Raw genomic sequence first — 25,103 nt, 5'->3', positions numbered from 1 at the left:
AAATCTTATTTGCCATTATCTATCTTGTATTGTGAATCTACTAATACATATACAATTCATTCCCAACATTTCTGTATATTCTGTATAATCTGCATAATCTGTATATGTGCACATAGCTCCCATAGTTTTTATTTATATTATTTTTATACTGAACATTTTATTTTTATAACAACCTTTGTACACCTGTAAATACATATTTATACCCTGTATAGCACTTCTGGATAGATGCAAACTACATTTCGTTGCTTGTACTTGTGATGGTGCAATGACAATAAAGTTGAATTCTATTCTATTCATACCATGACGAGCAAGCGTCACTTTGTTGATACTCAATAAAGTGACGTTTGTTGAGTGTCAGTGATGTTCAGGTCAGATGACCGTACAGACTCGGGTCAGATTTGATAAGATCAGATATTGGATTTAGAACCACATATCCAAGTGGCCTGGGTTGCATTTCTAAAAATATAATTTGTGTTGTTCATGAAAAGATCAGATAGGGGTCGCGTTATGGCAATAAATCTGATTTGGGTCACTTCAGGCTGCAGTGTCAATGTAGCTTTAGTAACGCGTTACTCTAATGTGACCCCTTTGTTCAATAACAAGTAATCTAATGTGCTACTATTTTCTAAACAGGAGAATCAGGTGATAGACAGCAGCTGGAAAAGAGATGGCGAAAACATGCTGAATGAATCAACTGTAAACCCCCCCCCCCCAAAAAAAACACTATCTCACATATATAGTTCAACCATTAATGACAATAGTCATGTGTGAGGACAGCTCTTTATCTCAGTCTCACACATTATACTCTCCACGACCAAACCACCAGCATGAAATGTGAGAGAGAGAGAAAACAGGAAGGTTGACGCTTTGCGTCTGAAGGAGGAAATTAGATGCAGGAAACCATCAGAGCTTCATCATGATCGTCCATCACACTTTGTTCTGTCTGTTCTTCCTCTGTAAGTACATTTTCATCTTTACTTCGGTTCTTTTCTTCCTAAAAACATAAAGATAATTTAATATAGTTCTTTAAACAGGAACAGCGTCTTTATTAATAATGTCTCTCTGTTCAGAATAATAAACAGAAAAATGCATCAGCTCTTATTCGCCGTCTTCACCAGACTTTGAATTTGAGTTTTTAATTTAACAAACCATAATTTCCAAACCATCCAGTGATGCCATATCTCAGAACAGACTCGATGGTTGTCCTATAAAAGATCAGAATCATAATTTTAGAAATACCACACTATCAAAGTCGTCTAAGAAAATAGAGACTCTGGTGAACCTTTGCGCATACATTTGTCACATGTGTGCCAACTCAGATCGCCATCTATGTACACACCTAAACATTTAAAAGATGCAACCTGTTTGATGGGGCATCCATGTATGGCTATAGGAGTCCGGTCACTGATTGTTTTAGGATCCACAAATAACTCAACAGTTTTTGAGATGTTTATCTGCAGCTTATGACAGTCGACCCATCAGTCGGACATCTTGTTTCTGGAGCAAACGCTCTAAATAACTTTACTGTGGTCTGAAATGAGTACAATACTCTTTTGATAGCAGACCAAATATGTCACTAAACCGCATGACTTTGGTGTCTGAGGTGTTCAGATGGAGAGGCAGCATGGAAAGGGTCTGCTGAAGTCAACTAAAGCTGAGCTGAACTGGTGAAGGACCAGTACAGGAACACAAGAACTAAAGAACATCAAGAACCAAACCAGAGATAACGAAGACGTAACTGACAAACCTGGTCAGAACGGGACTGAGAAATAAAATAAAAATAAAACACTTCAGGGGAAGAACTCGCTGCCCAGAATAAACAAAATCTTAAAGAGGGTCATATGTGAACTTTCCTCTCAGTGGCTCTCAGTGTGATGGAAACAGAAATGTAATCACTCTGTGGTTTATCACAGGAAGAACTAACGGCAACTTGTTGCTCTTCTCTGCAGCCCAGCAGGACAGAATCAGCAGTTCTGCTAATGCATTGATAAATATATATGGAGCAGCTGGAGAAGAGGTCAGCATTTCTTGTGGCTTTTCTTTCTCTGGAGCCTGGAAGATCTTCTGCAGGGAAAACTGTGAAGGAGGAAACATCCTGATTGAAACAAGACAACCTACCGATCAGAGAGGAAGATACAGAACGGAATGTGTTAAACAAGGTATTTCTGCTTTTTCTCTCTATGTGAGCATCTCAGCGCTGACCCGGTCCGATGAAGGACGGTACCGATGCGGTTTGGGCGACTCGTCATCATCAGTTTCATACCAAGACTTCAGACTGGTTGTTGTAGACGGTGAGTTTCTGTTGAACTGAAGGGAGGAACAGTTTTTCTTTAGCTGCATTTCCAGTTCCAGCCTCAGACTGGTTGAACTGGGCAGCTCCCAGTGTGAAACTGGGATTAATGTGACCAGACTGAGATCAGAAACTAACTGATGATTATTTTATCAGACCTGCTGGAGTCAAACAAAGTTCATCACCTCCATAAAGACGCTGGCAGCTCACTGACAGTCGCCTGTTCCTTTAAAAGCTCTGGAAGGAAACGACTGTTCTGCAGAGGAGGATGTGAAGAAGTTCTGGTTCTGACTGATGGAGTCACAGCTGAAAAAGGCAGATACAAGATAGAATATGAAGAACAAATATCCAGAACAGTTCTGTTGGTGACCATCACACAGCTGGTCCAGTCTGACTCAGGATGGTACCAGTGTAAACTGGACAGAACTGGTTCAAGTAGTTTATATGGAGATTTTCATGTCTCTGTCAGAACTGGTGAGTTTTTAACTTCAGTATAAAAACCTTCAACCTTTTTTATTATATTCATTCAGATGATTTTTCATCAATTTCTCCCTCAGCATCGTTAGCTCTAAACCTTCTGTCTCCCATCAGCCTCCACACCATCAACTGGAACCAGTTTCAGCTCCAGTTCAGGAAGCTTCACACCTTCACTTCCCTCTGAAACCTCTGGTCTGAATCAGGAGAACTCGACATCTAAAGGTTCACCAACCCACAGTGAGTGATGGAGGAAATGTAGAGACACATCTACAGGTTACAGGCCCTCCAGGCCTGGATTGGCTTCCCTGGTGTAGGTAAAGCAGGTGGGACCAAGGATTCATCCCTGTGGAACTGCTTTAGTTGGACGAACAGAAAACTTGCTTTTATTGCACGCTGGAATATTTTTGTAAAAAAGTTTCAGAACAGAAAAAATTACCAGGAACACAAATAATGTCACTGAGAAAAATATGATCCAGGCATCAAAAGCATTTTCTTCATTTATAAAACTGCAACACAAGAGTCCAAGGAGCATTTCTGTCATTTAGGAATCTAAGAGTTGCAGTTCTACAGTCCAGCCTCTTCAGGAACCTGATGTAAGATTTGATCAAATGTAATATTCAGAACGCTGCAGACAGAGAACAGCTCTTCCCTCCTGCAGCCCCCAGACCCTCAGACAGCCCCTTACTGTCTGCACTACAACCTCTCCCTGTCAGCAGATCCTGTTGTGAATGTTAGTTAGGATCTCTCCAATCCCTCCTTCACAGAGACACAATCTGGTTATCATGATTACCAGAGATTTCAGCGACTTGTAGGTAAAAATTAGGAGTAGCAATCATGTTGACCAGATTTATGTTGTTGCAATTTATATAAAATGTTTAAATGCCAATAATACCACTGTGTCCCACCGTGAAATCCCAGCTGTTCTTCCAAAACTCTGCAGGTTTTATTCTGATGTCTGTGGGTCTGACTCTGATCATCATCACCGCGCTGCTGACAGCGGCTCTGCTGGTCTACTGCATGAAACAATGTGGTAAACATCAGAAAGGTAAGGGGGCAGAGAACACACACTCCCACGCACACACGCACACACACACACACACACACACACACACACACACACACACACACACACACACACACACACACACACACACCCACACACACACACACACACACACACATGTTTGCGTGGCTATCTTTGTGGGGACTTTCTATTGACTTCCATTCATTTCTACAGCCTTTACCTTTACCCTTTTCCTAAGCCTAACCATCACAAACCTTACCCTCCTAACCCCTCACCAAACCGTCACCCTTACTCTAACGATACCTCGAGAGTGAAATCTCACAAACCTAACCTCAGCCTTTTTCTTGCCTAAACCTAACCTCCCCCACCCCTCTCTCCCCCCTCCTCACCTCTCTCCACTCCCCCTCTATCACCCCTTATAACCCCTCAACCAAACCTTCACCCTTACCACTCCCTCCCATTTCACTGGACAGCTCCTCCCCCCTCCTCCCCTCACTCCTTCCTCTCCCCCTTTCTCTCCCCCACCATCGCTCTCTGTTCTCATCCATCTCCCCCCTTCTTTTCACTTCCCAATCTCCTTCTTTTTTTATTATCTGGCACAACACATAACAATTCACTACAAGTTCCACTTGAGCCCAGCTCAAATGGAGCAACAGCACCCACTGGAGTATGTTAGCCATATTCCACGCACCTTACACAGCACATACAAACCAGAAGGTGGCTCCCTGGAGCACAGCGCAAGCACCATACACCAACCACAAAGATCCCTGTTGCTCAGGATGGTTCTTGATCTCGAGTGAGAGTGCAAAACCTATGAGGAAGCAATATGGGTCTGAACCAATCGTGGTGGGCCCACGTACCTCGAGAGTGAAAATTCTCAAACCTAACAATCACATACCAAACCCTAACCAACCAAAAATCAATTCATACCTTAGTCCTAACTCTGACCCCTGAGCCAAAAACAGGGTTTTCCCTTGTGGGAACCAGGCTCCGGTCCCCATAATGGGCAATTGGTCCCCACAACGTAGTGTCAGGCAAATCGTCCCCACAAGGTATTACAAACAAACGCACACACACACACAGCCTAACCCAAAAACAGCTGTTCCCATCAGGAGGATCAGGATTTGTTCCCAAATGGAGCAGTGGCTCCAGACAGCCTTACAATGTTGCAAGATGGTTCTGGTTCTGGTTCTGGTTCTGCTCTGCATCCCCAGAACCAGAACCAAACATGAAGAAGCTGCATTCAGCAATTGATTATTATTTTTGATGATTTTGATGATGCATTTGGCAAAATGTTTGTTGCTTGTTTCATAATTGGTTTTTATTTTGTGAAACACTGTGAACTGCCTGGTTGATTAAATAAAATCATCTTGTTGTTCCTTAAACTGTAGTTTGAACAGAAATGTGACAAACTCCACTAAGTTACTATCAGCTGTTAATATTCAGTTCAATTTAACCAATTAACAACATACAGCAGTTGGCTTGATTTTATTTAATCATTTTAAAATTGACAAACCAAAATATTATATCGATTTAATACAATGAGAAGGTCCAGCTCTTCCCCTGGTAACTAAACTGAAATGCTCTGATATTTATGCTCTGCAGATTTCTGCAGGTTTATTGAAGCATATTTGTAGTTTTGTCTGAATTTGAAACCTGCTGGTCTCATTTTTCAGCTCCTCCTGTCCAAACAGAGACTTCTCCTGACACCAACGTGAGAATTATTAACTTTTTGATGGATTCTAAATGTTTTAAATTTTGGTCAAAATTACTAAATGAGCCTTTGTCTTTTGATAAAGAGCGCCAGCATTTATGAGGCCATCAGGGAGGACGAGGACCAGTGGAGATACGTTGATGTAGAAATCTACACATCTTACAGTGGAGAAACAAACAGCAAGTAATTCCCAGGTGCCTGAGTGCCAGGCGCCGTGTCTGTGTGTGAAGACTTGCATGTCTTTGTCCTTCTGTTGGTCTGATCAGCTTTAACTAATGTCAGAGTTCTCCTTTGAGTTGTTAGGTAGGAAACTTGTATGTTGTTATATTTAGTTTGTCAGTTTTGCTTTTATTTTTGTTTTTTACCATTATGATCAAAAAGAAAAACAGATATTCTTACTCCTGTCTATAAAATCGCTGCAGTTTAATGCATTATGACGATGACAGCAATGTGCACAGACAGACACTAGGTGGTGCTAGAGCGTCTGCCCTGTTCTCTGGGAAGAAATTACCCTTTTCAGTGTATAGTTTGTTGTCCAGTGAAGCATTTCTGGATTTAGAAACATGTTAACAGTTCCCCATATATTTGTAATTTTGTCTAAAATTTTACAAAAGTTGTTTTTGAGAGATGTTTTTGTGCCTGAGTAAATGTTTAAAATTAGAAAACAGTTGTAGTTTATTAGTTACTGAGATTTTGAAGCATCTTTTGGTGATTTAGGTGAGCACATGTGTTGCTCTCAGCAGGTACTTTGTGCTATAATAACTGTCTTTCTGTGGATGGTTGATTGTAGCGGTTGGTTAGTCACTGATTACTCAGGTTTAGTCTGATCTGCTTGTTTGTCTGGGCAACCTGCTTTGTTACAACATAAGGTTATATTGTGCTGAATGATTAGTGATAAAGTACAGAATGATGTAATGAAGCTCTGACTTGGAACCAGACAATAAGGCCGAGTCTGCAGGCTGATGGACTTTTACAGCCCGACCACAAGGGAGCGACACCGAGCCGTTTTTATTGCTTCAGACGTTCCCAGCTGCCATCCAGTCAGACGGATCTTGACTGCAGCAGACAGAACCTGTCCTGGTGGCACATCCCCTCTGAGAGTTTCACGTCCTCCTGCAGAACCGTCGTGGTGCTGTGACTGTGGTTTATAAGGTGATCATGTCTGAGAAGTGAAGTTACATTTTGACATGAACAGCTTTGGGTTAGACGAGCCGGCACCGTACCCAATGGGTCCTAAAACATTGTGCTGCCAAAGTCTAACTCATCAGATTTATCTTTGCTGCATCATTGAAGCCTCACAGCGTCGCTTGGTGGGTCCTGGTTTGGTCGGATTCTTCCTGTCCCACAGTAAAGATGGCGGACAAATGGCATCGCTGAAGGATGAATCTGTTAGAGTCCAGCACCATCTCTGTCTGCTCCCACAGAGTTTACATCCCTGCTGGGATTTTCACAGCTTTGTTAATTCTGAATAACATTTATACTGTTAGTTTTTACTGTCACTAATTGTAAATCTGCCTTTTTAATGCTCAAACATGGACATTTTGTAATTTTTTAAAATTAATCAAGTCAGTTGCACATTCCTTTGGACTGAAGTACATTATTTTTATACCTACATACATACTATTTATGTTGAATGGTGTTCCTTGCTCTTCAATATGTGTTTACTTTTTATTCTATTTTTATATATGTTGTATTTTTTCTATCTTTATGTGAATTTACTGGCTTTTGTTCCATATAAAATTCCCCATTGTGAAACAATAAAGATATTTCTATTTTATGATGTTACTAAGAAACCATGAATGGTGGTTTTCACTTCTTCTTTCTTCCTGGTTTTAATTTCCCTTTTCAAATATTTCATCGCACTAAAGAGAAAGTTAACTGGATCTTTCTCAGTCTCAAGAGAGGCGATGGTTGATACTGGGAAACGGCCATTTAGCGGCTCGTCTCTCCTCCCTGACGCATGCAGCTCCACACATGGGTAGAGGTATCGTGATGACTGACCAAGAGGTGAAACCAAACCCAACCCGAATTTTATCTCAATTTGTCTCCAGAAGCAGCTCTTTGTCATTAAAGACGTGGCTGTTTAGCGACCTCTGCTGGCAGTTTTCATTTTGGAGTATGAGGTTAAAGTAAAGCAACACGGATCAGAAAAGAGGAAGAGTGTAATGATCAAAGGAGGAAGGTGTTTGATTGAAGAATCGCAACATGTGAAGAGAGACGGGAAACCATCAGAGCCTCAGCATGAACGTCCATCACAGTTTGTACTGCCTGATCTTCTTCTGTGAGTCCAACAGAAAAATGTTTGGTTCTTTCTGTAAATGTGTTGGGAGATAAAAACTTTACACTGAAACTGATCTGAACTGAATTTGAGGATCTTCAGTTTGCATTTAGAAAGTTTTAAGAGAGTAAAACTTAAAGTTCAGTGTAATAATTTACTTCATTTCAGCTGCTTGCGGTTCTAAGTAGCTTGTTGTTAACTTTAATATTAGCTGAAATTGTTAGGTCATCATTTTTAAGTCCCTTTGGTCAAAAGCAAAATCATAACTTTTGGAAACGTTTTTAAAAAGTTAGAATTACAGATTTATGAAACCAACAGCTGGTAAAAAATAACTTTTCATTTATTTAGCAGCTTAAACATCCTGTTTTAGTCTATGAGCTCTGAGAGAATGATTTCCCTGGTTTGAACATTTTAATTACAGCATGTTGAACTGATTTGATCTGAACAAATTATTACCACGAAAAGGAAAATGTTGTGTGAAGCAGAGCATGTTGTCCTACTGGAAGATCTGATATTAACGGTTATTTTCTGCAGCCTTGCAGGTCAGAAGCACCAGATCTGTTGAAACTTTGTCACATTATGGAGTTTCTGGAGGAAACACGACTTTTCCATGCAGTTTTCTCTCATCTGGAGCCTTGAAGTTCTTCTGCAGGGAAACCTGTGAAGGAGAAAACCTCCTGATCAGAACGAGTGAGGATGCAGCTCAGATCGGACGATACAGAACTGAATATGTTAGAGAAGCTTCCACAACATTCTCAGTTCTGTCTGTGAGCATCTCAGAGCTGACCCGGTCCGACGCCGGTCGGTACCGATGTGGTTTGGGCGACTCGGCATCACCAGCTTCATTCCTGGACTTCAGACTGGTCGTTGTAGACGGTGAGTCTCAGATGAAACCAAAATGTTGATTAGTGATGAACTAAACCCTGGAGTTGCCCTGCCTGCATCATGCTGCTCTCTGATTGGCCAGCAAGTTTGGGGAAATTTGTTCAACTTTTCTGGGGAAAACATAAATGATTTAAATCTGTGAAATTCAAATCATCCAACACACTTTTGGGTTTTTGCTCATTTGCTGAAAACATTACAGATTAGCCCACCATTAATATCTCAGTCAATCAAATTACATAAACCTTAATCTGCTTTTTGGATGGTTGTGGATATGTTTGTTTGTTTCTTATTTTGTTCTTTTTAGGTTTTTTTCTCTGAAATAAAAGTTGTTTAAACCTCTTCGGAACATGGCCTCCTTTTGAGCAATATGGCTGAAAATAACATGCCCAAAATGAATTGAATGTATCTCAAGAACTACAGAGTTTATTTTAATTGTTTTGGTATCAAAACAAAGGCAAGACCCTAGAGAACATGTTACAGCTCTAAAAACCACCCTGCCTGTTACTGAGGAAAGTGTATTAATATGATAAACAGCAGAAATTAAGAAAAAAATCAATTTCCGCCTAAAAAAACCCACTTCAATCTATGAATGCTCCTTTCAAAACATGCAGTGAAAGCCAAAAAAAGTAGCAACAACAGTACACAATCTGACCTTTTACTGTGCCAAGTTTCATGAAAAAAAAAGTTAATCATATGAGTTTTAGAGAGGTGGTTCTAGATAAAAATCTAGGCGGACCTTCCAAATGAGCCATTTTGGCACAATTTGTGCCATTTGAACTTTCTTAGTTTTTATTTCTGTAGGGTCTGTTTTAATCATTTATTCTTTTCATATAATAAATTATTATTTATCATAAATAAGTAATTACATCTAATAATTGTTTTTGGGGGTTCTTTTGAAAAATCTACATTGCATTAATTCATAAAAAGAGAAAAAAAATAGACAAATTGTAATAGACTGAAAATGGACCAGATTAACTCACAATAACACTTCAAATAGAATTATACAACAATGAAAATGCAAATAGCAATGAAAACTAAGTTGTCAAAATGATATGATCAAAGGAAAAACTAATATATCTCATTATTACATTACAATAGCTGCGCTCTGTGCGTAAAACCTCCCAATTCCCCATTCATTTTTTCAAAACTACGCGGGGCAGTTTCTCGGGAACCCATTGGTCAATTTTGACGATTGACATGTCGTTCGAACCGTCAGAGCCAATAGAATCTGAGGGCGTTGACATTAATACGGAAACTAAAGTCATTCACCAATTACAGCGAAAAAAAGGCATGTGACGTAAATTGACCAAATTTGACCCGGCATTTTGTGAATGCACATAAAACACGGAAATGCCTCTGTGCCGAACCAAAAACCATGTGAGATGTACTCAGGGAAAAGGGATTATCGGACCAAGTGGAAATATTTACTCTAATATGGATTATGACCACGAAACGGCAAAGGTAGGACTGGATTTTTGATTTTCCAGTACCTGATTCATCAACCTTCACACCAGCAGCCACACAGAGTTTCAGCTCCACTCCAGAAAGTTTCTCTCCTGCAGTTTCCTCAGAAACCAGCAGTCTCTGTCAGGGGATGCAGAGAGAATCCGACACTCAATCCAACAGCAGTAAGAGAGACTGTTATGTAATATTGGTGCAAATACATGTATTAGTTATTCAAAGTAATGATGAATGTATTGTTGCCTATTATCAGAAATCTGCCTTTAAAGGCCAGTGGCTGATTTCTTTCCACCGTAATTCTATCTTAATAATCCAGACTCCAATTAAATGATGCAAATAAGCAAATAACTCAATTTATTTTAAGAAAATGACCATTTAATTATCATTTAATGATAACATTCCTGTAGTAAATCTGAACCAGAAGCTAAAGCCCATTTATAAAGAAAGATGTTTTTATCTTCAATGTATTTATATTTCTGTATTGTTGTATCATAATTACTGCTCTGAATGTGTTTTTAATTAAGAAATTGGTTGACAATTATTTTAATAATCGATTAATCACAATTAATATGATTAATCATTTCAGCCCAAGCTAATTTTATTGAAAAGATGTATTCAGTCCTAGGACCTTAGAGAGCACCTAGGGGGCGCTGTTGGTCTGAAACAGCAGCAGGTGCCACCAAACCAACCAGATCTTCTCTCTGCAGACGTTCTGCTGATGGTCCTGGGTCCGCCCTTCATCATCGTCATCATAGCTCTGGCTCTGCTGCTGTACTGGAGAAAAACAACAACAACTGCTGAAGCTCAGACAGGCAAGACCATACACACACACACACACGCACACGCGCACACACACACACACACACACACACAAAAACACACACGCACGCATGCACACATACACAAAAACACACACACACACGCACGCACACACCCACACACACACACACACACACACACACACACACACACACACACACACACACACACACACACACACACACACACACACAAGCTCGTCGCTGATTACTCCTGTGTTGCATTGTTTTTGTATCTGGATTTTATTTTTATTTTTATTTTTATTACGGCTCCTTGACCAAAATTCAAGAATAATTTAGGACAAAAGCAGGACTTTTAAATGAAAATCTATTTATAAACATGTAAGATGCAACACAAAGTGATCATCTGGTGGTTGTCATGGTAACTAGGACCCAGATCTGCTTTGAGTTTCTGTAACTGTTTTTAAATAAAGATCCAGTTTTTCTTTATTTCAGTTTCTTTGATCAAACCCAAAATAATTCTGGATGCCTTTCATTTAATGTGCAAAAAAACATGACAAATTTTGGATCTACAATCCCATCGCTACACAGAAACAGTTCATGTTTGCTTATTGTTGATTAGGGAAAAAATGAACATTGTAGTTTTTAAAAGGATATTTTTGACTGATTTCTACTGAGATGACAGTTTTGGCCCATATGATGAAACTCTGGACACCCCTGATCTACATGAAACGATTTTTTATTTATTTGGTTTGATTATTGCTTTAAGTCCGTCTCTCTGTCAAACTGGCTTCTTAACCTGCTCACCTTCATCACCTGAGTTTCTTCTGAAACGTTTTTCAGCTCCTGCTGAGCAACCAGAGGAAACTCCTGAGGTGAGGATGAAGAACTCCTGAATGCTTCCTAAAATATTTCACAAACTCACTAAAGCTGCAATCACGTCTCATCTCGTCTGAAAGGCGGCCATGTTTTACGAGAACGAGGAGGACGGCCCGTCGCGATGTGTTGATGTGGAGCTTTACGCAGTTTACCATGAAATCCCTGTGAAAGCAGCAGCTGAGGGCGATGAAGGCGACGGCTCTGGGACTGAAACTCAGCTATAAGTAAGAATGTTTTATTTCACCTGGAACCACAGAAGCATCCCAGATTCAACCAGAACATTTAAGCTACAAACATTAAAAATGCTTTTGTTATTTTTATCATCCAAACTGTTTTCATTGTGACTATTATGATGCTTTGATCAAATTGATTTCAGCATTTTTTTTTATTATTTCCTCTTTTTTTCTTCCAAAAATTAGATGTTAAATTCAAACCCAGTTAACAGGCTTAAGGCAACAATCTGTAATAACAATTAGTTCATAGGGAATGTTTAAATGTTTAACAGTTTAAATGTTTAACAGTTTATCAGTTAAAATGTTTATCTGTTTAAATGTTTAAATGTTTATCTGTTTAAATGTTTAACTGTTTAAATGTTTATCTGTTTAAATGTTTATCTGTTTAAATGTTTAAATGTTTAACTGTTTAAATGTTTATCTGTTTAACAGTTTATCTGTTTAAATGTTTAACTGTTAAAATGTTTATCTGTTAAAATGTTTAAATGTTTATCTGTTAAAATGTTAAATTTTTTTAAATGTTTAACTGTTTAAATGTTTAAATGTTTATCTGTTTCAGGTTTCAGAAGGTCAGATGAACCAAACATGGAGGTGAGTTTTCTGTTTCTTGGAGGTGATTGTTGTTGTTGTTGTTGTTGTTGTTGTTGTTGTTGTTGTTGTTGTTGTTGAGCAGTCAGATGGTTCATCCTGCTGACTTAGAGATCCAGAGTGAAGTTTTGCAAATGCGGATCAGACACAGCTGACATGATATTTGTCATTCTAACAGAAAACTCCTGTTTGTTTGTTGGTATTTACAGAATATCGTCCTGGTAACCACTCCCTGAAGGAGTCTGAGTCCTGCCACCTGGAACCAGAACTGGATCGGCTCTACAGTCAGCATGGAAGCCTAGATTCAAACTGGATTCAAACTGAATTCAGACTGAATTCAGACTCAATTCAGACTGGATTCAGACTGAATTCAGACTGAATTCAAACTGGATTTATTGAAGAATTGAAGGTTGACTTACTCTTAAATATATAAGTAAGGAAAATAATACACAGAGACGTAGTTCTTGCTGCTAGGCCACAGACGAGCCGGAGATTTGTTACACTCCACGAAATTACAGTTTTGTCAGTTCAATGCTCAAAATCTTTCATAGTCCTGACAAAAAATCTCCTTCAAAGTCTCAAATTCAACCGTCTTTATACTCTTTTGACTTCAACAGTGTGTATTGGAAAGTTTCAACCAATAGCATGTAACCGTTGTTTTTCGAGCAAATCTTGGCATGCTTTTCACTGGTGTGTATTGGACGACCTTTAATATCTTTGGAAATCCAAGTCCAAGACATAAGACTCCAATATTTCAACAAACTTCAACATCTGCTCCTTCTCAGAACTACCAAATAGACCAATTTGTCCCAGATTGTTGATGTTATCGTGTCCAGACAGCATTCCTTCCAAGTCCATTTGCACACTTTGTACGCAAATGGAGGGAAGGGAGTCAGGTCAGTCTGAACTAGAGAAATGCCAAAATCTTTCTCGCAGAAACAACTCCTTAGATCGGATTTCGGCTCCGACATAATCCCCCCTATTTCACTTTTAAGCGGAATCCTAATTAACTTTAGCAGTTGTTTTTGTTAATTGCGATACTAGTTACATGGCTACCTGTGAACATAACTCTGTATATAAACCTTAAAAATATATAAGAAAGTCAATTGAAGTTGAATAAAATGAATAGTGGGGGTAAACATTGTTTTCATGAGTAACTGTAACTAATATAATAATTTCAATACATTGATTAAACACAATTGGACATGGCTTCTATGTCCAATTTGTTCTTCCATTTGTATAAGATTAAAAACCCTGTTGGCCTTTTGTTGATTTATGTTATTTCCAGGGAAGTAGTTGTTGTAATTAGGAATTATTGATTCAGATCGAAGAGGTCAAAGTTTCCGTATCGAAAATGTTTGTTTTTATTCCAATCATTTTGTTTCCCATCTGTAAATAAAATGCAGCAAACTGGGTTTTTTCTTCCTGACTCCTTCAACGGTTTGACGTTTTCCAACTTTTATCACAAATTAAACTTTGATGTTTTGATTTTGGCTGCACAGTGGTGCAGTTGGTAGAGCTGTTGCCTTGCAGCAAGAAGGTTCTGGGTTCGATTCTCAGTCTTTCTGCATGGAGTCTCCATGTTCTCCCTGTGCATGGTGGGTTTTCTCCGGGTACTCCGTCTTCCTCCCACAGTCCAAAAACATGACTGTCAGGTTAATTGGCCTCTCCAAATTGCCCCTACGTGTGTGTGTGCGTGGTAGTGTGTCCTGTGTGTCTCTGTGTTGCCCTGCGACAGACTGGCGACCTGTCCACGGTGACCCCGCCTCTCGCCCAGAACGTTAGCTAGAGAGGCACCAGCAACCCTCCCGACCCCACTGAGGGACAAGGGTGTAAGAAAATGGATGGATGGATGTTTTGATTCCTCACCCTTATTCAGTTTCAAAGTCCAGTTAATTATGAAGCAAGTTTATTTCTTCAGCAAATCTCAGCAACAAGGCAGGTCAGAGTGCTTTATGTGGCGAAAACATAAAAAAAGTGACAACTAAACAAAATAAAGGAATGCAATGTGAAAAATCCAATCACTAAAAATTTAATGTCAAATTTGTTTGTTTCACACCTTTAAAATCAACAGTGCCTCATAATTACTCAAACAGTTAAAAAATAGCAAATAGAATAAAACTGTAATAAAAACAGACTTAAAGGTCACAGATCCTGAGTTAAACATTTCTGTTAAACTGGTTATTTGGCACCAGTCAAATTTTTTTATTTGAAAATGAATCAAAGTGTCTTCATAAAGATGACAACATAGATGCATTTTTAATCTAAGTATGGGTTTGAAGTCTAAGATGTATTTATTTATTGTAACTTGAGTCGAGTCCAGAATCCAGACTTCAGTCTTTCTTCATCGGTCGACGTTCACACCAGCAGCCTGAACCAGTTTCAGCTCCAGTTCAGGAAGTTTCTCACCTTCAGTTTCCTCTGAATCCACCAACACGTCACTTCTGGTTCAAAGGAAAATGAAACATCATCATATCCAACCTCCAGTGGTGGGAAGTAACGAAGTACAAGTACCTCGTTACTGTACTTAAGTACAATTTTCGTGTATCTGTACTTTACTTAAGTAGATTTAATAATGGATACTTTCTACTTTTACTCCACTACATTTTACAGTAAGTATCTGTACTTTCTACTTCACTACATTTCTACAAAGTGTCGCGTTACTCGTTACATCCAAGTCGCGTTGAGCTTTTTTTCCGTTAAAATGTGAAGTTCAGGGATTTAAGGTGGCGCCGTAAAATCCAAGCAATAACGTGTAGACAGCTTTGTCTCAATAACGGTGTCTGTTGTCACCCATCGGCTCCACCTTTACTCGCACGCGGAGCTACAGACATGCGCAGTGGTTTCCTCTGAGCGTCAGTAATATAATAGCGCTTCATAAATCATAAGATATGGCGACATGTAAAATCAGCAGCGCTTCGCTTTCACAGACGGTGGGAACTTCGTCCAATTTTTAACGTCACTTGGAAGGAAAGCTTAAAGAAAGGTAAGCTCCGTGGACGTGATGCTAGCAAAGCTAGCTGTATTGACTGAGACACATGTTGCATCTGCGATGAAAAACAGTTGTCACTCATGCGCTAAATTATTGTGTGGAGGTGTTGACTGAGGTGTTGCATATATGGGACAACGCTGTGACCAAAGTGCAATATAGTAATATGACATTCAGGAACGATCCGATTCTTCTGGACAGATCTTGACTAAGTCCTATAGTACTGAAGCCTCACTGAGAGCCGTTCTTTGTTCTTGTAATGCTCTGTACACTCCAGTAGCTATTTTATTTCATTAAAATATCTTTATATTTAATTGGTGAATAAATAAAACAAGAACGTAAGAACACAGAACATGCTCATTACTCTTTGTTTTCGTCACCTGTCATGGTGGCAGACGTTGCAGCAGGAGGGAGGATGAGAACAGTCACGGTGCTCCTCCTGCTTGGTTACTTCTTGCTTATTGGGCCTTGGACAGTGTTCATAGTTGAGCGTTGTTAATTGCTATGTTTAATGGTGCAGACAATTATTATTTCTGACATTGGCAAAATGGGCAACCGCACAGGGCGTTATTTCTTTAGGGATGGCGGGAGACCTCTGTGGATTGTGGCACAGAGATGAAAGCAAAACAGAATGAAGAAGAGTTTGAATTGTCACTGGATAATTTATTTCAGCTCTAAGTGTTTAATATCTAGGTGTTTTTATGGGAAAGTGAATCTTTCAGATCAATTTGAGAAGCAATTTTGATAGGTGCACTTAATTTTATTGTCATGTAGCGTGGGGTGCTGGTTTTGATTTGGTCTTGGGTTCAGTGGTCCAGACTACAACTCTGCTACGTGGCTCCTTGGTTCCATGTCCTCCTCTGCCAGTTGGATTTCTTTCAAAATAAATGTGTGGCAAAAAAAGTGAAGTTCATGTTATGTTAGGACAGGAGACGAGATGTTTCCATCCGTGAAATTATGATGCATAGAATCACATATCTAAGTCTAAACTATGTTACAGAGTAAACTCAATAAAAACAGGCTTTATCTGTGGCATTGTTCATTAAAATGGCACATTTCTGATGTATTAAAATTAAATACGATCGGCACACTTAATGATATTAGTGATTAGGCAATGCATTCAGCAAGTACTTTTACTTTTAATACTTAAGTATTTTTAAAAGCCAGTACTTTTTTACTTTTACTTAAGTAAAATGTTAATGTGGTACTTTGACTTTTACTTAAGTACATTTTTGACTGTGTATTTGTACTTTTACTTAAGTACATTTTTTGAGTACTTTCTCCACCACTGCCAACCTCTGTCTTTAGTCATTGAAGGCAATGGATAAATAATCATGTTATCTATTTCTACCACTGATTCAGAATCCTTCTCTATAGTATAATTTCATGAATCCGCTGCCTCCACTGGTCAAAAGTTTTGTTGATTTTTCTTATTTCTGTCGCCTTATGTTAGAAAGTTATTCTCAATCTAAAAATATCTCACTAAGCAATCCTCCTGACTCCGTTTGGCTGTATTTTGGGAGTAGATACAGTATAAACAATGTCCTCATGTCTACAGGGAGTGTGCCTGGTTGACCCATACAGTCTGATGTAGTTCCTCAGGCCGCCAGTAGGTGTCGGTGTGAACCAGCTTGTTGAACCTCTGCAGACGATCCTCTGGTCGTCTGTTAACAGGAAAACTCTGAGAGGTGAGACTCCAACAAACACTGAGTGACTCCTCTGGTTACCCAGAATAAATAAATACATTTATTTATTTATTTATTTATTTATTTATTTATTTATTTATTTATTTATTTATTTTAAACAAAGACAGATAATAATTAGGGGATTCTAAAGAAAACAACAAGCTGTCTCGTTTCCAGACTCCCTCTAATGAGCGTTTTAACTAGTTGTTTGATTCTGATTCACTTTTTAAAAACTGATCTTGAGATGAGACCATTTTCCTCTGAGAAAGTATTGTGAGCCTCGGTGTGGATGTGGCTGCAGAGGAAGAGAGATGCTCTGCATCGCGTCTGGAGGAGGAAGTTGTTTGATTCAACAGCAAAACGTGTGAAAACTTGCAGCAGATCATTACAGCTTCGTCATGAACATCCAGCTCAGTTTGCTCTGCTGCTTCTTCTTCTGTGAGTAAAATGTTCTTCATTTTTCTGCTGCTCTCATTCTGATCAGAGGTACTGAGTTCCTCTTTCTAAAGAACTGTCTCTAAAATTAAACTTTGTGTTTCGGCTCTGAGTGGCTGTAGAGATGGTTCCCCATACAATGAAACTAATATCTGATTAGAATTTAAAAATATCACGTCTGAGTTTTTCCAGCTTACTCTGCTGAGTGAGATCAGCGAGGCTCTTCTTCAGAGTGTGAAACAAATGCCAGTCGAGTCACGAATATTCACTTCTTTTAGGCTTAATTAAATATGAATAATAGGATGAAGATAGAAATCATCTAATTCAGAAGGTATTAAAATACACAACGTGTCCAAAGTCGTCATCAAATCATGAAGAGGGAGCAGCAGGTGAAGCAGGAATATGTAGGACATAAAGCCACTGAACTCGTCACATTTATTTAAATTAGGTCAAATGTTTTCCAGTCACTTCCTGTATTAGTTGCTCCAAACTAAATGTATATTGGATCATGAGTTTCTGATCTGCATGTTTAAAGCCAAACTGTTCCAGCACAGCTGAACTTTTGACTCCATTCTAGTTGCTAATCTCTGCTGCTGCTTCAACGTTTTGTACTTTTGCTGTTTTGGTCGTTTTGTTCCAGAGTCATTCAGGCAGGAAATGTTGCTGTTTGTAGTGGGATGTTTCCTACCAACCTGCATCAGTTCTTACCTGCTCTCATCTTTAATCCTGCTGACGTTTCACAACAAAACCACAGAAACTCTGAGGTTGTATCTGCTTCAAACATGAAGAAACTGAAGCAATCTTGCAAAGCAAAACGGCCAAAATATAAAAAACTATAAACAATTTATTTTATTGTTCTGTATTGTGAGAAAAAGTGAACTACAGCTGAGCTGCAACATCTTAAATTTGAGGTTGTTGCATCTCATTTTATTGTTTTAAGTCTTAAAGCAATTTTCATGTTCAGTTTATGAATTAAATTCATAAAAGAATGATGAGTCTGTGTGATTTTCAAGAGAAAAAGTGCAAATGATTTTTCAGGAGGCATTTTTTATCTAAACAGTAAATGTTTTTGAACAAAACATTGGTAACTTGCCAACTTTGTAAGTTTTTTCCTTTCCAAAATGTTATAACTTTCAAACAATTTTTTGCAAAATGTGCAACAATATTAGTTATATTTCAGCTTATCAGAAGAGATTAAAAGTATGTAACATTTTGTATCCACAGTAAACATCAGTGTCATGCAGGCTTTGTCTGTTTTTCTTTAAGTCGTCTCAATCTTCTCCTCCTCTGTACGCCGTGTGCCTGCATGCTGCTTCTTCTGTTGAACAGGCAGCCACTGCTGCCACCTAGTGACTGGAGGCTTGTTTATCGTTGAAGTGTGAATAAAAACACTTTACTGAAAAGTCCTGTTGACATGTTCTTCAGGCGATAGAAGGCCGACTTTGTAACTGTCTTTATGTGGCTCTGAAGGTTCAGGTTAGACTTTGGACCTGATCTCTAGTTTCCAGCTGTAATAACTGAAGCTGTGCATTGACTCTAGATCTATAACTCTAGATTGTTCCTCTATTAGAAAGTTGTGGCACATCCACACATCTGTTCAGTAATTGGACGGTTCAGAGGTCACCTCATAATGTTTATCATCTGGGTTGTTATGGTAACTGATCTTGCTTCCTGTTGTAATCTGAGCCAGTATTATCTTATTGTTATGTTAAATTGAAGGGGTCCCAGGACTGAACCTTGTGGTATCCCACAGAGGAACATCTAAACTTCTGACTGCATGTCATCTTCTGGAGGTTAAATACTTTTACAGCCATGACTTCTAGATGAATCTGTTCTATTTCTGTCTTTAACTTTTCTTTGTCTCTGCTGCTGATGTGAATCTAAACTGCATATTTCTCACATTATGCTTTTTTTTATTTCTAAGCCTGGCCTCTCACACTTTGCAACACATCTACAGTAAATATTATTTTCTTCCTGTAACTATGCGTAGAACTGCGATCAGTGTGGTTTATCACAGGAAGAACTAACGACAACTTGTTGCTCTTCTCTGCAGCCCTGCAGGACAGAATCAGCAGTTCTGCTAATGCACCAATAAATATATATGGAGCAGCTGGAGAAGAGGTCAGAGTTCAATGTGGGATTTCTCTGTTTGAAAACTGGAAGATCTTCTGCAGGGAAAACTGTGAAGGAGGAAACATCCTAATTAAAACAAATCAACCCACCGGCCACAGTGGAAGATACAGAACTGAATATGTTAAAGAAGCTACTTCTGCTTTTTCTCTCTATGTGAGCATCTCAGCGCTGACCCGGTCCGATGAAGGACGGTACCGATGCGGTTTGGGCGACTCGTCATCATCAGGTTCATACCAAGACTTCAGACTGGTTGTTGCAGACGGTGAGTTTCTGTTGAACTGAAGGGATGGGGAACAGTTTGATTTTCTCCTCAAGTTTCTGCTGCATTAACAGATTCAAGCTCAGAACAGAAACTAACTGGTGATTATTGATTGGTGATTATGTTATTAGCTCTGCTGGATGGAAACAAAGTTCCTCACCTCCATAAAGACGCTGGCAGCTCACTGACAGTCGCCTGTTCCTTTAAACGCTCTGGAAGGAAACAACAGTTCTGCAGAGGAGGATGTGGAAAAGAAGAAGTTCTTCTTCAGACTGATGGAGTCACAGCTGATAAAAGCAGATACTATATGAAATATGAAGAACAAAAATCCAGAGCATTTCTGTTGGTGACCATCAAACAGCTGGTCCAGTCTGATTCTGATTGGTACCGATGTAAACTGTATGGAACTGGTTCCAGTAGTTCATACAGAGACTTTCAGGTCACTGTCAGAACTGGTGAGTTTTTACAAAGAAGATAAAACTTTCTGAACATGCCTGGATGCTTTTCAATTGACAATAGATTTGCGCAAATTGGAATTACTAAAATAAACATTAATTTAGAAGAAGCACATTGCTAGAGAGAAATGTTTTCTGATGATGGTGTATTTCATAAGACTGCAGTGGAAATACTTTCTTTACGTCACCACTTTGTACCCAGCAGCTCTGTATCCTCGTCCTGCGCGGACGACGCTCTGCTGTCTAAACCAGAACTGTTACAGCATCGCCTCCCTCAGCATCTTCAGCTCTAAACCTTCTGTCTCCCATCAGCCTCCACACCATCAACTGGAACCAGTTTCAGCTCCAGTTCAGGAAGCTTCACACCTTCACTTCCCTCTGAAACCTCTGGTCTGAATCAGGAGAACTCGACATCTAAAGGTTCACCAACCCACAGTGAGTGATGGAGGAAACCTTCAGTTCAAAAATGGTGATCAGCTCATCTCACCATCAAAACATCACATCTTCTGCACATGAATGTTAAACTGTAGCTCCATCATTTCAATTATCTCTACAATCTGCATGCTTCAGATGCGTTAAGCAGGAAGACACAAGGACCTGGTGCCCAGTACCATAACCAAAGCTCCGCATGAAACCCAGAGTAACAAACATGTTTCTCCTCCAACAGGGTCTGCAGATGTTCTACGGTTTGTGGTTCTGACACTGGTTGTCATCATCCTGTCATCTTTGCTTCTGCTGGTTTGCTGCAGAAAAAGATCTGAAAAACACACAAGTAAGGCACCGGAAAACACACACACACACACACACGCACACTCACACGTTCTTGTTTATAGACTTCGCGGGGTCCGAAAGCAGAATGGTGAGTTGCGGGGCCCACCCTTTCTAGACGTCCTACATCTAGGAAAAAAGTCAGGCAAGTCCCCCAAAAAATCTTGATACTAAAAATCACCTTCAATAAGCAAAATTTAAAACTTTATTTTACACGTCAGTTTTTTGGTCACTTGTGGAGCCTGTTTCTAACTTTTATGCTTTGCGGGGTCCACCTTACACACATTTCTAACATTTATGCTTTGCAGGGTCCACCTTACACACATTTCTAACATTTATGCATTTTTTGCTACCTTGTGGGCCAAGTGAGAAAAAAATGCATGAGGCATGTTAAGAGAGCATTCCATAGAGTGGTTTCCCATGTGGGGTCCAGCATTTTGGACCCCACGACATAACCGGGCCCCTCAACGTTGGAGTGCTCCCGTACTCAGGACCCCGCATGGCAATATAAACAAGTACACCTACACACATACACAAAGACGAATATATGCAGAAGGTTTGGGCTTTATAATTCACATGACAGATCCAAATGTTTCTGGTATAAATTCACCAAACCTCCAGGTGCATAGAGACAATAAAGATCAGCAACGCCTGAAATGCTGAGAAACAACTTTATTATCATCTGACATTCATCAGGTCCTCCATGATTCCAGTGTTGGTCAGGCATCGGTCCATAGGAATCTAAACAAACCATATGAAAAACAAACATGTTGTTATAAATGTAGTTTGCTGTAAAGTAACATGTTAGAATTACGGTGTCTTTAATCTGTAGTTTAAACAAGGGGCTGAAATATTCCATAAACTTTGGAAAACATAAATAAGGAAAATTTGTGAATTTAAAGAAGAATGGAAATGCAGAACCCATAAATCTATAGAAAGAAGATCTAGAAAACAGAGTTTAAATTCTGAAATGTTTTTCTGTTTCTCCTGTGCAAACAGAGAATCCTCCTGCTACTGAGGTGAGCATGAAAACATTTTGGAAGCACTTAAAAACTATTTTTGACACTGATATGAATAAAAACTAACTTATTTTGAAGAAGAACTCCAAAATGAAGGATGACGTCACAGAGGAAGCTGATGAGTGGAGATCTGCTGATGTGGAAATCTACTCAGCTTACACTGAAACCACAAACACCAAACCAACAGAAGCTGAAACCAACCGAGGCTGCAGCTCTGCAGCGGCTTCTCAGCAACCGGTAAGCAGATCCTTACAGAAACATTCAAACCACATTTATCTTCCACATCCTTTGACGTTACACAACTTACTAATTAATAAACAGAGTCCAGTGTTTCTGTTTCTGGCCTCTGAGGTTGTTTAGGGAACATCAGAGGACAAAAGATACGATAAAGACCAAAGAACCAGGAGAACGATCTGGAGATAATTAAAGCAGGGAGAGCTTCCAGGTAGAACAGGAACTTCTCATTACAGCAGACAGACAGAGTATCTGCAGCTGCCTTTATGCTCCAGATGGACAGAAACAAAACTGAAGTTACTGTCTTTGAGTCTAGGAATGATCTATAGGTACAGATCTAGAGTTATAGATCTAGAGGTACAGAACTAGAGTCAACACACAGCTTCAATTGTTCCAGGTGAAAACTAGAGATTTCATCTGGTCTGACCTTTGACCTGATCCTCCAGAGCCACATAAAGCCGGTTCTTCAGTAGTGGTTCTTCTAGCAGCTGCAGAACATTTCAGGACCAGAGAAACTCATCCAGGATTTAGTGGCTTTGATTCCTGCAGCAGGTCAGAGAGACAAACCAGAAGCTGCAGCTGGAGATCTGACTATAACCAGGAGGGTGGAGACACCACCCGGTTCTACACCACCCAGTTCTACACCACCTAGTTCTACACCATCTAGTTCTACACCACCTGGTTCTACACCACCTAGTTCTACACCATCAAGTTCTACACCATCTAGTTCTACACCACCTAGTTCTATACCACCTGGTTCTACACCACCTGGTTCTACTGTCCTTTAATCTACTCCCAGCCAGCATACCTCGGTGGGCCCCATATGGGAAAAAAGAGGGCAGACAATATGGGCCCCACAAGGGTTTGTCCACAGTTTCCATGGTGACCCTTCATGGGATCAAAGATCTGCTGCTGCTGGATCAACCTTCCAGATCTCTCAGGTTCTGGTTCTGCTCTGCATCCAGAACCAGAACCAAACATGGAGAAGCAGCATTCAGCTTCTATACACCACAAACTTGGAACAAACACTAAGTTAATTTAAACACAGTAACTTTTACTCTATATTCCAACTTTTCCTGACGATGGTTTCTGTCTTCAGACTGAAGACGTCTCGGTTCTGGTCGTTTATGCAGAAGTAAAGTTCTCCAGCAGGAAGGCGGCATCTCGTCCCAGAGCTTCCTGTGGAACCGTGACGGATGTTCTCTACGCTGATCCTCGGGCTGATGGAAGCAGCCATGATGAGTCGCTTTACTCCACCATAACTTAGCTACAGCTCTGCGGCAGCCATGTTTATCCTCACATATCAACAGGAAGCTTGAAGCAGAAGTAACGATCTGAAACCCAAAAACACAGAAACAGAACCTGCAGATTCTACAAGCATCAGCAGCAGCATGTTTCAGACGGAGCTGCTTCACCTTTGGTTGACCCTACAGATTGATTCAACCTGGGTTCACATCATGGTGTCTGGGTGGAAATGGATCTGATGCTAAATGCTAAAATGCTTTTTCTTCTGCTAAAGAGTTCAGTGCTGGAATAATGAAAAAATGTGAGCTAATGTGAAAAAAACTATTATTTATATGAAACCTTTATGGCTCAAAAAACACAAATAGCTTTCCAGTATAAACATGCATAAATATAACATCATACAGCATGAAACTATTTAAATGCCAGTTTAATAAACTGGCATCTTTAATGAATCAACAAACTCTAAAGATTGAGACGTGAGAATTGACAGTTAGCAGCTCAGATGTGTAGATAGTTTATTAGTTTGTTAATTTACATATTTTCTGAAATGTAACCTAAATCCAACATATAGGTAGAAAATAAAACCAACCCCAGAATGTGTCCCTGAGGAACTCCATAAGTAAAGACACAGATTCTCCAAGGTTCACAGAGAAACTCCTGCCTGATAGATTAATTAAAATGAAATCATAATGTCCATGTAGACGATAGAAACAGATTAAAACTGGAATAACCTGCCGTCTCTTTCAGGTGTTGGGAAAAAGTCAAAACTGTTTAATTTTCTTTCTAAACAGTTTAAAGTTTTCAATGTAAAATCAAGATGATAACAAATGTATTTTATGCAGAAGTATAAATAACTGCAGTTATTGTAATGATATGTTACTAATGTAATATTATAAAAGATGTTTGTACAGTTGGGGAATCATGTCACCTTGATGTTTTCTGTCTCTGACTTTATTTTAAACTGATGGGAGAATCTGAAGCTGTCTGTCGATCTGACTGATTTTAATTCACACATCTGGAGCAGATATGGAGACATTTTTAACTTTACACACAGAAAACATCACAGAGTGAACAGAGTCGATCAATAAATCGCTTTCTGGGATCTGATGGAGTTATGAAGGCTTGGCAGACTTACATGAAGTAAAATGAGTTGATCTCACCCAGCATTAGGACTCATGCACTCACTAACAGAAGTGAGTGCATGAGTCCTAATGCTGGGTGAGATCAACTCATTTGACCTAGTTTCTTCTGAAACCTAGTTTCTTCACTAGTT

The 25,103-nt window shown here is 39.4% G+C and overlaps 3 protein-coding genes across 10 annotated transcripts in view; all 3 read left to right on the top strand.

The window, feature by feature from the left end:
- The window catches only part of LOC108166439 (uncharacterized), a 64,925-nt gene extending 50,903 nt beyond the window's left edge, over nt 1–14,022 (top strand). The window contains exons 4-9 of the mRNA XM_081609396.1: nt 10,156–10,296; nt 10,837–10,941; nt 11,752–11,783; nt 11,868–12,000; nt 12,580–12,611; nt 12,818–14,022. Of these exons, the coding sequence (XP_081465522.1) occupies nt 10,156–10,296; nt 10,837–10,941; nt 11,752–11,783; nt 11,868–12,000; nt 12,580–12,611; nt 12,818–12,844 (470 nt within the window). The 3' untranslated portion in view covers nt 12,845–14,022. The remainder of the gene's footprint in view (nt 1–10,155; nt 10,297–10,836; nt 10,942–11,751; nt 11,784–11,867; nt 12,001–12,579; nt 12,612–12,817) is intronic.
- LOC145547576 (polymeric immunoglobulin receptor-like) lies at nt 800–7,289 on the top strand. The gene is made up of 7 exons (XM_081609381.1): nt 800–956; nt 1,950–2,291; nt 2,447–2,764; nt 2,882–3,004; nt 3,708–3,812; nt 5,468–5,505; nt 5,591–7,289. Exons 1-7 carry the CDS (start codon nt 917–919, stop codon nt 5,690–5,692), a joined length of 1,068 nt encoding a protein of 355 aa, XP_081465507.1. The 5' UTR covers nt 800–916; the 3' UTR covers nt 5,693–7,289.
- LOC108166064 (polymeric immunoglobulin receptor-like) lies at nt 9,608–24,809 on the top strand. 8 transcript variants are annotated; one of them, XM_081609384.1, is made up of 10 exons: nt 12,909–13,041; nt 17,156–17,720; nt 19,642–19,673; nt 19,771–20,112; nt 20,241–20,564; nt 20,877–20,999; nt 21,232–21,336; nt 22,332–22,351; nt 22,430–22,588; nt 23,685–24,809. In XM_081609384.1, exons 2-10 carry the CDS (start codon nt 17,572–17,574, stop codon nt 23,850–23,852), a joined length of 1,422 nt encoding a protein of 473 aa, XP_081465510.1. In that variant the 5' UTR covers nt 12,909–13,041; nt 17,156–17,571; the 3' UTR covers nt 23,853–24,809. The 8 variants fall into 8 exon arrangements, with proteins under 8 accessions (XP_081465518.1, XP_081465510.1, XP_081465512.1 ...); XM_081609386.1 differs by lacking the exon at nt 12,909–13,041 and having other exon boundaries at nt 16,895–17,285; nt 17,552–17,720; XM_081609388.1 differs by lacking the exons at nt 12,909–13,041; nt 19,642–19,673 and having other exon boundaries at nt 16,895–17,285; nt 17,584–17,720.
- Nucleotides 24,810–25,103: the final 294 nt, after the last annotated feature.

This window comes from Poecilia reticulata, chromosome 7 (genome assembly GCF_904066995.2).
Source record: "Poecilia reticulata chromosome 7, P_reticulata-male-v2, whole genome shotgun sequence".
NCBI lineage: Eukaryota > Metazoa > Chordata > Actinopteri > Cyprinodontiformes > Poeciliidae > Poecilia > Poecilia reticulata.
The sequence above is the reverse complement of the archived record's forward strand: the minus strand, read 5'-3'. Positions and strand labels throughout refer to the sequence as shown.

What these genes read in the sequence shown, in the direction of transcription:
- LOC108166064 (XM_081609384.1), top strand. Translation starts at nt 17,572, where the DNA reads ATGTGGCTGCAGAGGAAGAGAGATGCTCTGCATCGCGTCTGGAGGAGG. An exon ending in CAGACTGGTTGTTGCAGACG is followed by an intron (nt 20,113 to 20,240) that starts GTGAGTTTCTGT and finishes TTATGTTATTAG; the next exon opens with CTCTGCTGGATGGAAACAAA. An exon ending in AAGATCTGAAAAACACACAA is followed by an intron (nt 21,337 to 22,331) that starts GTAAGGCACCGG and finishes CTGTGCAAACAG; the next exon opens with AGAATCCTCCTGCTACTGAG.
- LOC145547576 (XM_081609381.1), top strand. Translation starts at nt 917, where the DNA reads ATGATCGTCCATCACACTTTGTTCTGTCTGTTCTTCCTCT. An exon ending in GTTCTGTCTGTTCTTCCTCT is followed by an intron (nt 957 to 1,949) that starts GTAAGTACATTT and finishes TCTTCTCTGCAG; the next exon opens with CCCAGCAGGACAGAATCAGC. An exon ending in ATGTGGTAAACATCAGAAAG is followed by an intron (nt 3,813 to 5,467) that starts GTAAGGGGGCAG and finishes CTCATTTTTCAG; the next exon opens with CTCCTCCTGTCCAAACAGAG.